The sequence below is a fragment of the Polychytrium aggregatum genome (genome assembly GCF_025602895.1).
Source record: "Polychytrium aggregatum strain JEL109 chromosome Unknown BJ171scaffold_51, whole genome shotgun sequence".
NCBI lineage: Eukaryota > Fungi > Chytridiomycota > Chytridiomycetes > Polychytriales > Polychytrium > Polychytrium aggregatum.
In genome coordinates this window covers 1-12,390 of record NW_026516253.1, presented here as the reverse complement: position 1 = coordinate 12,390, position 12,390 = coordinate 1, and the positions used below count along the sequence as shown (strand labels likewise).

At 51.3% G+C, this 12,390-nt stretch overlaps 4 protein-coding genes and 6 non-coding genes across 10 annotated transcripts; 7 read left to right on the top strand and 3 right to left on the bottom strand.

Annotated features, from left to right (window-relative positions):
- Positions 1-369: 369 nt before the first annotated feature.
- On the bottom strand, positions 370-442 carry BJ171DRAFT_t268. The gene has a single exon. It is a non-coding gene; the product is annotated as a tRNA-Met (tRNA).
- An 8-nt stretch (positions 443-450) lies between these two features.
- BJ171DRAFT_t267 lies at positions 451-533 on the bottom strand. The gene has a single exon. It is a non-coding gene; the product is annotated as a tRNA-Leu (tRNA).
- Positions 534-2,230: 1,697 nt separating this feature from the next.
- Positions 2,231-2,313, top strand: BJ171DRAFT_t277. The gene has a single exon. It is a non-coding gene; the product is annotated as a tRNA-Leu (tRNA).
- An 8-nt stretch (positions 2,314-2,321) lies between these two features.
- BJ171DRAFT_t278 lies at positions 2,322-2,394 on the top strand. The gene has a single exon. It is a non-coding gene; the product is annotated as a tRNA-OTHER (tRNA).
- A 3,017-nt stretch (positions 2,395-5,411) lies between these two features.
- Positions 5,412-5,495, top strand: BJ171DRAFT_t279. The gene has a single exon. It is a non-coding gene; the product is annotated as a tRNA-Phe (tRNA).
- An 8-nt stretch (positions 5,496-5,503) lies between these two features.
- Positions 5,504-5,576, top strand: BJ171DRAFT_t280. Its single transcript has one exon. It is a non-coding gene; the product is annotated as a tRNA-Met (tRNA).
- A 1,144-nt stretch (positions 5,577-6,720) lies between these two features.
- Positions 6,721-8,148, top strand: BJ171DRAFT_634531 (uncharacterized protein; the record flags this gene model as incomplete). Its single annotated transcript, XM_053115682.1, has 6 exons — positions 6,721-6,936; positions 7,026-7,126; positions 7,216-7,284; positions 7,492-7,646; positions 7,723-7,894; positions 8,068-8,148. Exons 1-6 carry the CDS (start codon positions 6,882-6,884, stop codon positions 8,146-8,148), a joined length of 633 nt encoding a protein of 210 aa, XP_052962700.1. The 5' UTR covers positions 6,721-6,881.
- Positions 8,149-8,682: 534 nt separating this feature from the next.
- On the top strand, positions 8,683-10,175 carry BJ171DRAFT_241392 (ELO family). Its single transcript, XM_053106642.1, has 6 exons — positions 8,683-8,776; positions 8,926-8,949; positions 9,015-9,051; positions 9,154-9,268; positions 9,403-9,445; positions 9,557-10,175. Exons 1-6 carry the CDS (start codon positions 8,724-8,726, stop codon positions 9,909-9,911), a joined length of 627 nt encoding a protein of 208 aa, XP_052962699.1. The 5' UTR covers positions 8,683-8,723; the 3' UTR covers positions 9,912-10,175.
- Positions 10,176-10,365: 190 nt separating this feature from the next.
- On the top strand, positions 10,366-11,615 carry BJ171DRAFT_522957 (uncharacterized protein). Its single transcript, XM_053112527.1, has 4 exons — positions 10,366-10,578; positions 10,692-10,776; positions 10,910-11,118; positions 11,217-11,615. Exons 1-4 carry the CDS (start codon positions 10,435-10,437, stop codon positions 11,292-11,294), a joined length of 516 nt encoding a protein of 171 aa, XP_052962698.1. The 5' UTR covers positions 10,366-10,434; the 3' UTR covers positions 11,295-11,615.
- Positions 11,616-11,758: 143 nt separating this feature from the next.
- On the bottom strand, positions 11,759-11,911 carry BJ171DRAFT_401274 (uncharacterized protein; the record flags this gene model as incomplete). Its single annotated transcript, XM_053107209.1, has 1 exon — positions 11,759-11,911. A coding segment is annotated over one exon (153 nt), but the record flags the coding sequence as incomplete, so codon positions are not given.
- Positions 11,912-12,390: the final 479 nt, after the last annotated feature.

Here is a 12,390-nt window from a genome sequence, read left to right as displayed (position 1 = left end):
GCTGCAAATTACCCAACAAACCTCGAAAGAAAGGTTCGAAAAGTTGTAACGACAATCCTTTTTGCATCCAATCTATATTATTGAAGAATTGATAGTGATATATGATATAGTGTGGTATTATTAATCCAATATTGCTGGGACGAGGCTTCGCTATTGTCCATATTCTCCAGTCAACCAAAACGGACCAATACACCGCCTGGCAACAGTATCAACAACACAGGACGGCGCCGGACAGCAGCTCGTTGCGGATAAAGAGAAGGCTCGAAGCGAGGGACATGATCCACAGAAGAGCTAGCACACTGGGATGAGAGTACAAATGACGGACCACGGGAAGGAGAGTGGGAAGCGGGAAATGGAAGCAAAAAAGGCTAGCATCGGGAGGTTTTCGATCCTCCGACCTCAGGGTTATGAGCCCCGCGCGCTTCCACTGCGCTACGATGCTGAAGTAATTGACGAGAGTGGGATTCGAACCCACGCCTCCGGAGAGATCACGGCCTTAACGTGACGCCTTAGACCAACTCGGCCATCTCGCCTTGTTTGCTATTACAGTAAAATAAATATATAAACATTATAAAATCTACAGAAGACCGCCACCATCACCCCAGTGCTCACCGCGCGTGACTTTCTATTTCAAGCTCTCGTGCATCACACTTTCATCTTTCATTTTTCACCCTGTGTTTCTTTGGACAGCACCCCCCCCCCAAGTTCAAATCCTTTGAGCTTCCGTATATGCTGAAGCGTATCCGCAACATCCCAAACAATTCAGCCCAATCAATATATAATAAGTGTCGATCCAAATGCCTTTCCAGGCACTGGCACTGGCACTGGGCCTTACTAACCAGGACAGTTTATAATCATCACTGCAGCTCCCTGTCTCTTGGGGAGCTGTTTGCGGAGGGGCGGCGATGTCAAGCTTTGCCTAACTCATCCGTCCAGTGAGAGTTTGGAATCTGCAACTCTAACTTCCATGTGCTGACATGTGCTGACATATGCCTGTGAAACTGTTTCCTCAGGCCCCTATTGTCGTGCATGGCTCATACGACCGATTGGCGCATACGAATGATTGGCGTCCACAACAGACACTGAGCTGCGATGTCACCCAACACCGCCACGACATTCAGCCAGATCGCTGGTCTGTTGTTGAGGATTCGTTCGCGACTGGCACACCATTTGCTCAGTTTTCCTGGTCGATGGTGACTGGTTCTTGCGGGCACTCGAGCCAGCTTGGGGGGTGTGCCGGTTGCAAGCCCGATGTACGTGATGCCTTCGCGAATCGTCGTGGGGTGTACGTACTTGTCAAGACGGTCGTCGGCTCGGACACATTCCGACGCATGTTTCCTGTTCACGGGGACTTTGGGACTATTGGGTCCAGGCTTTATGCGCGCTCCACCAGTTTGGGAGGGAAACCTCTGACCCGCCAGAGGAACATTCTTCGGGCTTGAGCGGCTGATATCACTGGCAATCCGCGCGGTCAGGACAGGGTCTCCATCCCATTTGTAGGTGCCTGCGATCGACATTACCTTGCTTGATTTCCTTCCTTTTCGTAGAGGCGCATAGTCATTGCCTTTTTGATGGGAACGCCTGTTCTTGTCCTGATGCTGAGAATAGTATGTACAGGAGGAATACAGAAACAATGTGTGCTCTATGTATGTACTTTCTGTTGGTATATTTTTTATTATGCGAGAGATTCTTTTTATCCGCATAAAAACTTCTATACACACACACGTAATAGGGATTAAGCCACACCCACCCAGTAGCGAAAGCTCTGGGAACCAAGTTCAATTCTTTGTTCAGAATAACTCAGCTGAATCTGGCGTGAGCCAGAAACCTTCCTGTGGAGATGCCTGTAAGCTCTCTATGTGGCTACCGAAGTTAGTTCCATCGAAAAATTGATTTCTCAAGTGTCACGTAGACATTGATGGCTTGCATACTTGCTTCCGCCCTTTGGGAATATGAAAATAAATATACTATTAATAAATTACGTAATATGGATGCAGAAGCCTCATCACAGCAACATCGGTTCTATGTAAGCCATAGAAAACACTCTGAGGAATTTGCTGCGATAATCTGTAACATTTTATAATATTTGCTTAGAATGAAATACTGGGGTCTACAGTTTGTGAGACCCCAACGACTTGTGCACGACAGCGAAAGCAAATGTGTGATCGGGGGAGGCTTGATCTGGTATTATCAAATAGTTTATATTTTTAATTTTTTTAAACGATCTCAAGGCGAGATGGCCGAGTTGGTCTAAGGCGTCACGTTAAGGCCGTGATCTCTCCGGAGGCGTGGGTTCGAATCCCACTCTCGTCACTTGCTTCAGCATCGTAGCGCAGTGGAAGCGCGCGGGGGCTCATAACCCTGAGGTCGGAGGATCGAAACCTCCCGATGCTAGGCCTTTTTTGCTATTTTTCTCTTCCACTACTCGATTGCATCAATTTTATCGATACTTTTGCTGTCCTGGGATGGGTTTAATAAAAATCCTCATTCAGACACCCCATATTGTAATTATTCAGAATTTGACGACTGGACGATGAAGTACGCTTCCGAACCGAACAGCAAATCATATGTTTTTGAATATGGACATCGACATATTCTGACTATCTCATCATTCATCAGATATTTTATAGATGCTTTATCTAATCATATTTTCGTTTTGATTCCGTTTGCTGACCGCGAACTCCACCGGGGCAGATGAGCAGCCGGGAAAATATTCGCAGCAATACCTTCATGAAAACAAAAAATAGTTCCCGAACTATCAATATGGCTTAAAAATCGGTCAGTCGAGCTGACAGTGAATGAAATGACTTGCCCAGTTATTCATTAGATTTTTGACAATCAAAAAATTGATAGACTCGATAAATATCGAAGTTGTGGGAGGCTCAAGATTGCGATCGCGCGATCGAATTAGTTCCTAATCAGAATACGTAGAGAATCAGCCTAGCAAGCACATCGTACCTCTGTTTTTAAATGCGTTCGGCCTATGTCTATAATCTGGCAATCACTACTCCTACATTATATTTTTTCAGTGGCCCTACACAATCATTTAACCAACGCGCTGTGTGTGTTATCTAGGCTAGTGACAGGCTGCTTTGGGAGTAAGGCTTCGACCAAAGTCGTCAAAGCTTGAGCTGAATGTCGACTGGTTCAGCACTCGGTCCAATCTCAATATGTTTTATATATCAATCTGTTGTTCAGGTTACTTGGGTTTTCCATATTCGACAGAATAGTCTTCTATGAACAGGTGTCGCATCAACCCATCGGAGCGATGATGCTCGAGCTAGACAAGATATTGGCCAGCCGATCTTTGATCAACCCGTGACCCAAGAAATACCCAGTCAGGCTGATCAAGCGTGGGAGAATCGCAGACTCAAACGCATCTTCAGTTTGTAGTATCGGTGGTATTTTAAGGTACTCTGGTACCAGATTGCTATGAGATTGAGTGGACTCGTCAGGATGATGGGACTATGCTCGAGGCGCATTACTCACCCGCGCACGGCTCATGAAGCTTCAAAGTACAACTTCAAGGTATTCACGCGTAACCCGATCCTTTAATTGTCATTTTATATTGGGAACCACTCAGGATAATCCAGATCAACAGGGTAACGTCCCCCCAGCATGGTTAATGGCTTTAAAACGCGAAAGGATTACGGTACTTCTGTGTTATTTTGGCGCGAATAGGCTTAAGCTATATTATCAAATTAAATTTGAACGCGGAATCGAGGGCGCTGCGCGCCAGCTTCCAGATATTGATTTAGTCCAAGTAAACATTACCTGAAAATTATGGAGGCTGCTAGTAGCATATTTGGGGCACATGGTCACCGGAACAAATCCGAGTTTCCGCCCCCCCCCTAATGGGAGGTCTATATTCTTTTTCTTTTCCGGACAACCACGCCGACAAGCAAACGGACCTGCATTCATACAAGCCCTAAACCATAAAATTGGGTTCCTCGAGTATTTTGGCGCTATTATTGATGTCACCGTATTTTTGCATCGATGGAAAATGTGACGGCCGGCACGCCGCCACATGTGCGCGGCAGGCTGACACTGCCCCGTCCTCTTGCTGGGCTGGGCCTATAAAAGGGCACTCCGCCCTCCCCGGGACAGGCCCAGCAAGAGGAGTCTTCTGTTTTATCCGTCTGAATATACTTCTCGCTCCAAGGCACCGTCCCCGTCCCAGCTCCGTACCCGTCCGTTACAGAAAACCCCGAACGAATGGTGGTCAGGACGAAGAGAGCAGCGCCAGCATGTCCAAGCTGGCTTGGCCATCGGAAACCTTCGGTCAAGTCCCCAACAATCACATATCGCATGTTCCCGTGATTCATGACGGGATCTGGCTTTGCCCTCGATGCCATCCCGGAAATGAAACGGGATGGCTCCACAGGACACAGACATTCTGCCTGAGCCAGCTGTCTCGCATAGTCCGCGCGACATCACACGAAGCACCATACCACTACTGTGGACTGCCCATAACAACAGGAAGATTGCATTTATTACCTGTTTCATCAGCAGCAATCAAGGACCAACCATACTTTGAAAAGTTCCACTACAGTGACGTTAAGTGAGGCCTGGCCTGTTCATGTAAGTACAGGAGCGCCGCATTTTTGATGATCATAACCTTCGACAAGGACAGTGATTCGACCACGGGATCCACAAATCCGATCGGTCAAACCATTCATGCTGACCCCTAATGCACAGTCATTATCCAAGCACGGAAATCAGTCGATGTACTCATTCGCGCTGAGAACAAAACGGAGAGAATCTGAATCAAGTTCGGACCAAACCATTCCACGCAGACTATACATCGGAACAGTATGGTCGAGGACAGAGGTTTTCTCGGATATTCACAGTTTATATCATATCTGCACTAAAACAGAGATACAACGGCAAAATCGAGGTAGAAATCGGCCGATAACACGCACCGGCTTGCATAGATGAGGATGAAGCCTTGAACGCCCAAGCGGGAGCCATAGAAATATTATTTGACGGATCAAGTTCGAGACCGAAGGTGTCAGGCCCATTGTTCTGATACACACCAGGAAAGATTTACAAGCTAGAAAGCGAGAAACTCATCATGTAGCAGGCCCTAATAGTCCTGCCAACTAATATGAAACATATTTTTCACGACCTGAAATAGGGACTCGCTGAATGGACAGTCCGACCCAGCAAATCTTCCGGGGTGGGACCCGTGGGCCACTCAAATAGTCCAAAATGTGTCGAAATGCGGAAAACCCACGGGGAACTGATTAAATATAATACGGCCGCAGAGACAGAATACAATATATTGAATAAAAACAGGTTCGGAGCGGCCATAGGGCTGAGCTGTTATATGAGTGACAGAGCCTATGGTTCTATGGAAACTGGATCGATAGAATTGGGATGATATTGTATATATTGTTGATCGAAATCAAGGCGAGATGGCCGGTTGGTCTAAGGCGTCACGTTAAAGGCCGTGATCTCCCCGGAGGCGTGGGTTCGAATCCCACTCCTCGTCAATTACTTCAGCATCGTAGCGCAGTGGAAGCGCGCGGGGCTCATAACCCCTGAGGTCGGAGGATCGAAACCTCCCGATGCTAGCCTTTTTTTTGCTTCCATTTCCCGCTTCCCACTCTCCTTCCCGTGGTCCGTCATTTGTACTCTCATCCAGTGTGCTGGCTCTTCTGTGGATCATCGTCCATTTTTTGTTTTGTTTTTGTCCCCTCGCTTCGAGCCTTCTCTATCCACAACGAGCTGCTGTCCGGCGCCGTCCTGTGATGTTGGTACTGTCGTCTGCTGGTGTGCTTGTGGCCTCAATCTCGGCAAACTGCTCCGTCACCGCTTCGATCGTCAGCCTTCGAGTATTTCTCGATCTGCTCTCTACATCTCGTCGGCTTCATACCAACAATCACGTCTATGCTTCACTCTTGGCAATTTTGATCCTGTCAGTTTGTTGGTCTGAGCTGCATGCCCACGCGGCCCACTACGGCCTCGGGCAAGCAGCCGTGGATTCTGCGCCGTTGGGCTCTGTGCTCCGTCTCATCCCTTGCCTGTTTGGGCTGACCTGTCGGTGCTCCAATCCGCCTGTCGATCTTTGCCCTTCGTCGCTCTCCTCTGGCTGCCGTTGCTCGTCCCTCCGACACCCGCTCCAGCCTGCTGGCCTTTCAATCTGAAGCAAGATTTGGTCGGTACGCAATCGCTTTTGCCCATTGGATCGACCCTTTGTCTTAGCCAGATCGGCTGCCGTTGCCACTTTCACTGTCCAAATCCCCGGCCTTGCCCAGTTTATTCGAGCCGGCATCTCCGACATGGAGTCGCTCTCGCATCGACCCATTCTCTCTGGTTTGGCCTTTACACTTGCATATCTGTATCCTTGTGGTCATATCCTCTCGTCTTTATTCAACCGCGACCATGTCGATTGAGTCCCAATCTCACCCAAACATCATCGGTCTGGTGGCTATCCTGTAGCAATCACCTCGCCGTGTGCCGAGCTCTTCGGTCATCCCTGTCCTGCTTTCTCTGACCGCTTCTCCTGCCAAAGACTTGTCCCTGTGTCTCCAGCGCTCTCATCTGCACTTCCAAAATCGATCTTGCTCCCAACAGTGGTCATAATGTCGGGCTCGCCATCCATATCTCCATCTCCATCTCCATCTCCATCTCCATCCATATCTCCATCTCCATCTCCATCCATATCTCCATCCATATCTCCCATCTCCGTCTGCATCTCCGTCGTCAGAGTCGAGGCCCTTGTATCCCAGCACCTCTCCTCCGATTCCCTTGCTCCACACCCTTCCCCGACAGTATGCCTCCCTGCTGCCCTCCCTTGATTCGTCCGACTCCTCCGCTCACACAGCGGAAATTCCAATGATCGAAGTCCCCAATGCCTCACCTTCATTTCCTGCCGAATGTCCCATTTGTCTTCATCCGTTGACAATTTGGCCTTTGTCGATCCCTGCTTTCGTAAGTGTTTTCCGTCTCATTCATGACTGTCTTTTGGCTTCATCTGTTTAACCCTCCGTGTTCTCAGATTCATTCTGCTATTTCTGCAGTCGTCACTTGGGCCCGACGAACGCCGCGCTGTTGCCCCCTCTGCAAGCAGAGTATTGTGGCTATTCTCTACAACATCCAGTCCTCTAGTTCCTATCTTCGGGTGCGTCAACTCGCAACTTCTGTGGATCAGTCATATCTGTGTTCTTTCGTGTGCTTCATTTCTCACAACTCTCTCCCCACTTCAGCAAGTCTTTCCGGATCTGGAACGTCCACGCATTCGATCTTCTCCTTATCGGCCACGACGTCCTCCTATTGGCCGTTCGCATGCATTCCCTCCGACCCTCATCAATGGCCAGTCGTCCATCAACGACCCGTCATGCTATCGACGACGCATATATGACGATAAGAGATGGCTCCACCCGACATCATATCCGCGACGGGGTCGCAAGCTTCGCGACTCGAGTATGTGCTCATCACCCTGTCCTCGTCGCTGTCTTCCGCCGATGTTCTTATTGTTGGAAACAGTCTCCGATTTATGACTCATTTAGCCCCCAAGGCTTTGGAGAAGTCGCCTCCGCTCCTTGCCCGACTCAGACCGTGGATCGGCGGGACTTGAAGATTCTCCTCGAATCGGAAAGCGTCGATTTTGTTACCGAGCTTGTGCTTGGAATAATCAAAGCGTAGGTTCCGTGTGAGCATGACGCTCTACCATCGTCGTTTTCCTCGGAACAAATCATTCAATTCTTCTGTGTCCAGGCATTCCATCGAATCATCTGCATCGCTCGACGCCCTTCGTCCCTTTCTCCATGATGCCGCTCCAATCTTTATGCGCGAGCTCCAGCTCTTCGCGAGCTCACCCTTTGACATGAAGGCTCACGACGATTTGCGCAAAGCGATTCGACAAGCCAGTTGCTCCTCAGACCAGTCTGTAAGTGCCGCCTCGCCGCTCGGTTTCAGAGTCCGTGTTGCTTCGGACTGAAGATGATGCCCCCTCTCATCCAACTGATCCTGTCCCACTTTCTAGTCCCGTCTCGAGAGCCTTGGTGTCCCGTCGAGTTCTCCGAGTGACCAGCGAAGGCCACAGCCATCGTCGTCCCATAGATCCTTGGGGCCCTTGCCTCCAATGACTCCGGCTCTCATCTCCAGATCACCAACTTGCACCCGCCGCCTTGTCACACGTAGAATTTTTTTTTTTCTGGCTGCCCCACCCGCCTCTGTCCTGGCGGTTTTCGCCCTCATCGCGCTGCTATATCAGGCCGTCTTCGTCGTTGCCCCCCCTCGAGTCTGCGTCGCTCGCTGCTTGTAACCGGCTTCGTAAAATATCTCACATGGAAGCTTACCCTCGTCGATGCCCAGGAGTGGGCCCATCAATCTGTCCGCTACTTGACCAGCAAGGCTCCCGTTGATCTCTTCATCGATCTGGGCAGGGCGGTCGACCGTATCGCGCTTCCGGCACTCAAACCTGTCGATGACTGGCTCACAGGGCCGGATCAGCCATTGCACCCCAGGGACTCCCCTATTTCCTGAAGTTGTTTCGATCCCGTTTTCTCCGTCCATGCCAAGTACCTTCCTCTCAAGAGCGCCTCGCTCGTCCTGGTCGCCGTGCTCCTCTACTTCCTTATCGTCATGATCGGTGTCCCTTGTGATGAAGCTGCTGCCAAAATTCCAGGCTCAATCGTTGATGCTCGCCCATACCTGTTCTTGCTCACATCTGAGCGCATACATGGGCTACGGTATCATCACCGAGGCCTTCAAGCATGGTTACAGCCTGTTTTACAATGCCCCTGATGAATCTTCGGCTGGCCGACAGGTATGTGCGCCACTTGCCAAGCGGTGTACTTTTGGGAACTTGTATCCAACCGCCGGCCCTTGAATCTGTAGGCATCCGGAGTTTGATGGATCACATTCGGCGATCTTGATACGATCGAAATCTAACACGAGCGCACCCACTCTCGACAGATGGCCAAGTTCATTTGGCTGTAGGTATCTTTGGTGGCTGTCCCGACTTTTGTGGCGTGCTCCCCCGGCTAACAGCGTGTGCTCCCCAGGTTCTATTTCTCCAAAGTATTCGAGTTTATCGACACAGTAAGGGCAACATCGGTCTGCGCTGTAGCCGTGTGCCAAGAGAATCCCTTTGCTGCTTAGCTAACTGCCTGCCTGCTGTCATTGGCTCGGAATTTGCGCTAGTTCATCATGGTCCTCAAGAAGAACAATCGCCAAATCTCCTTTCTGCATGTCTATCACCATTCCACCATCTTTATCATCTGGTGGCTTGCCGTTCTCCTCCAGCCAACGGGGTCATGTAAGCCCGCTCTCAGTTGTTCTCTTTGCGCCTGTCCTGTCGGGCAGAACTTGCATGGTCTATGGATCGCTATCATGGGCTATCGTGATCTGCAGCGGCGTCTCACTGATCGGTTACTTGCATTTTTTTGACAGCGTACTTCTCGGCCGCCTACAACTCCCTGATCCATGTTGTGATGTTGGTCGACGTTCCTCGCCTGTTGATGCTCCGTCCGACTCGCTGACTGCCTATGTACATCTGTCTACGTCCGAGTTACTGATACGATGAGCACTCACCTTTCCGACTTAGGTACGGATACTACTTCCTCTCCGGAATCGGCGTCAAGTCAGTCTCGCTTATCAAACGATACATCACCGTGATGCAGATGACTCAGTTCACCCTGATGATGATCCAGTCGATTGTTATCATGTACCACACTTTCCCTCAAATCGTGGATCTGGCCAGCTGGACCATCCGCCACACCCGGGACCAGTTCAAAGCCGATCCTCGAGTCGACATCAGCTTCTGGCTGGCGGCCCTGTTGTGCGTGTACATGTGGTCGATGCTGGGCCTGTTTGGCAACTTTTTCATCCAAGAAGGCAAACGCCAACGAGCTCTTCGTGGTCAGGCCAAACATCAGGCAAAGACCAAGAAGACCAAGTAAGCACTGGCGATAGACGGCTCCTCCAAGCTCTACCAAAGCCTTTCGTCTGGGAGCTTCGCCTTGCTGAAGGCCAAGAAAAATATCAATCCGCTGGCGTCTAATGGCCAGCCGTATGACTGCTTTCGGCTGCGGCTCGAATCTGTTTTGTGAACGGCGGCGCTGTTGAATACACTGGCAATCACGGACCACCCTGAGATCATATTTCTCCGATGGCGTTCCATCACAGCGCCGTGCCATGCCCGCCTGTGCGGTGGAGTATGGTGGGTATGTTGCGTAGAGGCGACTGAGCCCCCGATCCCCCTCAGTGGTGCCCTCAATGCGCTGATTGCTGGCACGTTGTCGGGTATTGTCGGGTATTGTTGGTATTGCCGGTCTTTGGTGGTAAGTTCTGGAGCAGCGCGGGATGGATTTGCCAGCTGCGGATGACGGTGTGCTCTTCGAGTCCGCCGAATGGGTTTTGTCCGCGAGCGGCCCCGGATTAAGGCGGCCTCGGGTTGGATGCCCTGCGGTTTCGGCTTGCACAATGTACACCCTGGTCCAGGAAACGGTTGGCCCATCGGCAGCGCAATACATCCTTTCATCGAAGCCAAGCCTGGTGTTTGCCGATGTACTGTGGGCTTGCTTGACAGTCGCCGCATGTGGCATGGTGTCGGTCCGATCGATATTGGTATGGGCAACTCACGAATCCGCTGCAGGTTCGGCTGGCAAAGCGATTGGGCCCTTGCGTTTGTTGGTCGTCTGTATGGTCCTTGGTCAGCTGTCCTAACCAGCGGCCCACAGCCATCGGTCCTGGGTACTTGGATGCTCGTCGTTGCCTCTGCGTCGTTGTGGGTTCTTCGTCAATGTTTTTTCTCCAAGGGAGCAGGCAAGTGTCGCCCGAAACCGAAACTGAACCTGAACCTGAACCGAGTCGAGCCGAGCCGAGCCGTCGCTCGTGAGTCCGTGGTGCTGATGCCACCAAATAACCGGCGATTTGAAACAATCCGACTGCCCGGCAGAGGTTGTCGTCATCCTCGAGGATATGGGCCTGCAGATCAGCTCGTATTCGGCTGTGGGGTTCCTCAAGAGATCGCGATTCATCCCGCTCGCAAGCCTCCAGTCCTGCTTCATCAACGAAGGTATTCATCTCTTCGCCGTGAGGCATTACCTCACCTTGGGAGTTCGCAGCCCAAGAAGCGGCACCGACCTGGTGCTCCTGCTCGACCTGGTACGTTTTGGCCCTGCTCCCGCTGCCCAAGATATCGCGAAACTGGCTGTTTGCAGATTGCCGCTGACAGATCTGGCTGACTGCCGACACACCGACAGCATCCGCCTTGCCCCCTCGGATATCTGCGCCAAGTGCGCTCGGGTATCCTCGCCCTGATGGCGAAGGCGCCTTCCTGAGGCTGCAGCAGCTCTGGCCGGCGATGGAGACTCCGCCTAGCCCACTCTTCTATCGGCTTCAGTGCTTGAAGTTGGCCAGCACTCGGCGGTTTCCGCAGTATATCAATACTACTCATCCCGACACCCATAATCTGATCACGAATGAACAAAGGACCGCCCTTGCAGCCACTGGCCGAGCGGAGAGCATCGTTCCCACTCGTAGTAACTTGCAAGTGTCCACGGTATGCTGATATTCAGGTGCTTGGAGAGACTTGTGGAGATACGAGGGAAACCCGCGTCGTGGTCATTCACAGCACAGGGGGGGGGGAGGAGATGCCTCGGCTGTTTCGAACAGCTGTATATTTGTCCACGTTGAACATACGATTCGGAAATGACTCTGTTCCTCTTATGTAGATGCGGGTTATGAGTGCAGAAGCGGTGTTCAGCGGCCTGTAGAATCTCGCTTAGAGGACAGCGGGTCCGCCATAGGGGACACGGGCCAGCTCAGGCTTCTTGGCCTCCTGCTGCTTGTGGTGAATGTAGCGGCGAATGTAGTTCTCCTCATCCTTGTCCAGCTTGAGAGGGGGGGCGGGCTGAGCCTTCTTGTACAGGATCACTCCAGTGGCCAGAGCAGTGTAGCCCAGAATGAAGTACAGGGAGAGCTGGTTGGGAGAGACAGAGGGGTTGAGTCAATATGCGTGCATTCACAAGTGTCACCACTGGGAGGCTCGCTCTGTCATCGCTGCCGCATCATTTCGCTGTTTGTCGCGATCCTCCAAAGCTTAGACAGACACGACCATGATCGGCCATGATCCATTAGGTTGAAGTTGACACTGGTTGGTGGGGCCGAGCCTCGATCGCAACGAAAATGAATTGCCGCACAGGCATACATTCGAGGCTGGCGGCATCGCCCAGTATTGCGCAGGTATCCAGCAAAGCGCAGTGGCCAAACGAACGCAGCGCAAAGAGCGCCTCGGCCGGAGCAAGATTGGCTTGTGGATAGAAGTCTTGTCGTTGCACATCTGCATCGTCATATCCAACGAGCATCCGCTGGACCTCCCTAGTGCACGTCGCATGTGTTTGCTCGCATGCCAAAACAGATGTGCTCGGAGGCACC

Coding starts and splice junctions, on each gene's coding strand:
- BJ171DRAFT_522957 (XM_053112527.1), top strand. CDS start 10,435: ATGTACACCCTGGTCCAGGAAACGGTTGGCCCATCGGCAGCGCAATAC. Junction 10,777..10,909: donor TTTTTTCTCCAAGGGAGCAG/GCAAGTGTCGCC, acceptor ACTGCCCGGCAG/AGGTTGTCGTCATCCTCGAG. Junction 11,119..11,216: donor TGGTGCTCCTGCTCGACCTG/GTACGTTTTGGC, acceptor ACACACCGACAG/CATCCGCCTTGCCCCCTCGG.
- BJ171DRAFT_241392 (XM_053106642.1), top strand. CDS start 8,724: ATGGTTACAGCCTGTTTTACAATGCCCCTGATGAATCTTCGGCTGGCC. Junction 9,269..9,402: donor CCTCCAGCCAACGGGGTCAT/GTAAGCCCGCTC, acceptor TTTTTTTGACAG/CGTACTTCTCGGCCGCCTAC. Junction 9,446..9,556: donor TCCCTGATCCATGTTGTGAT/GTTGGTCGACGT, acceptor TTTCCGACTTAG/GTACGGATACTACTTCCTCT.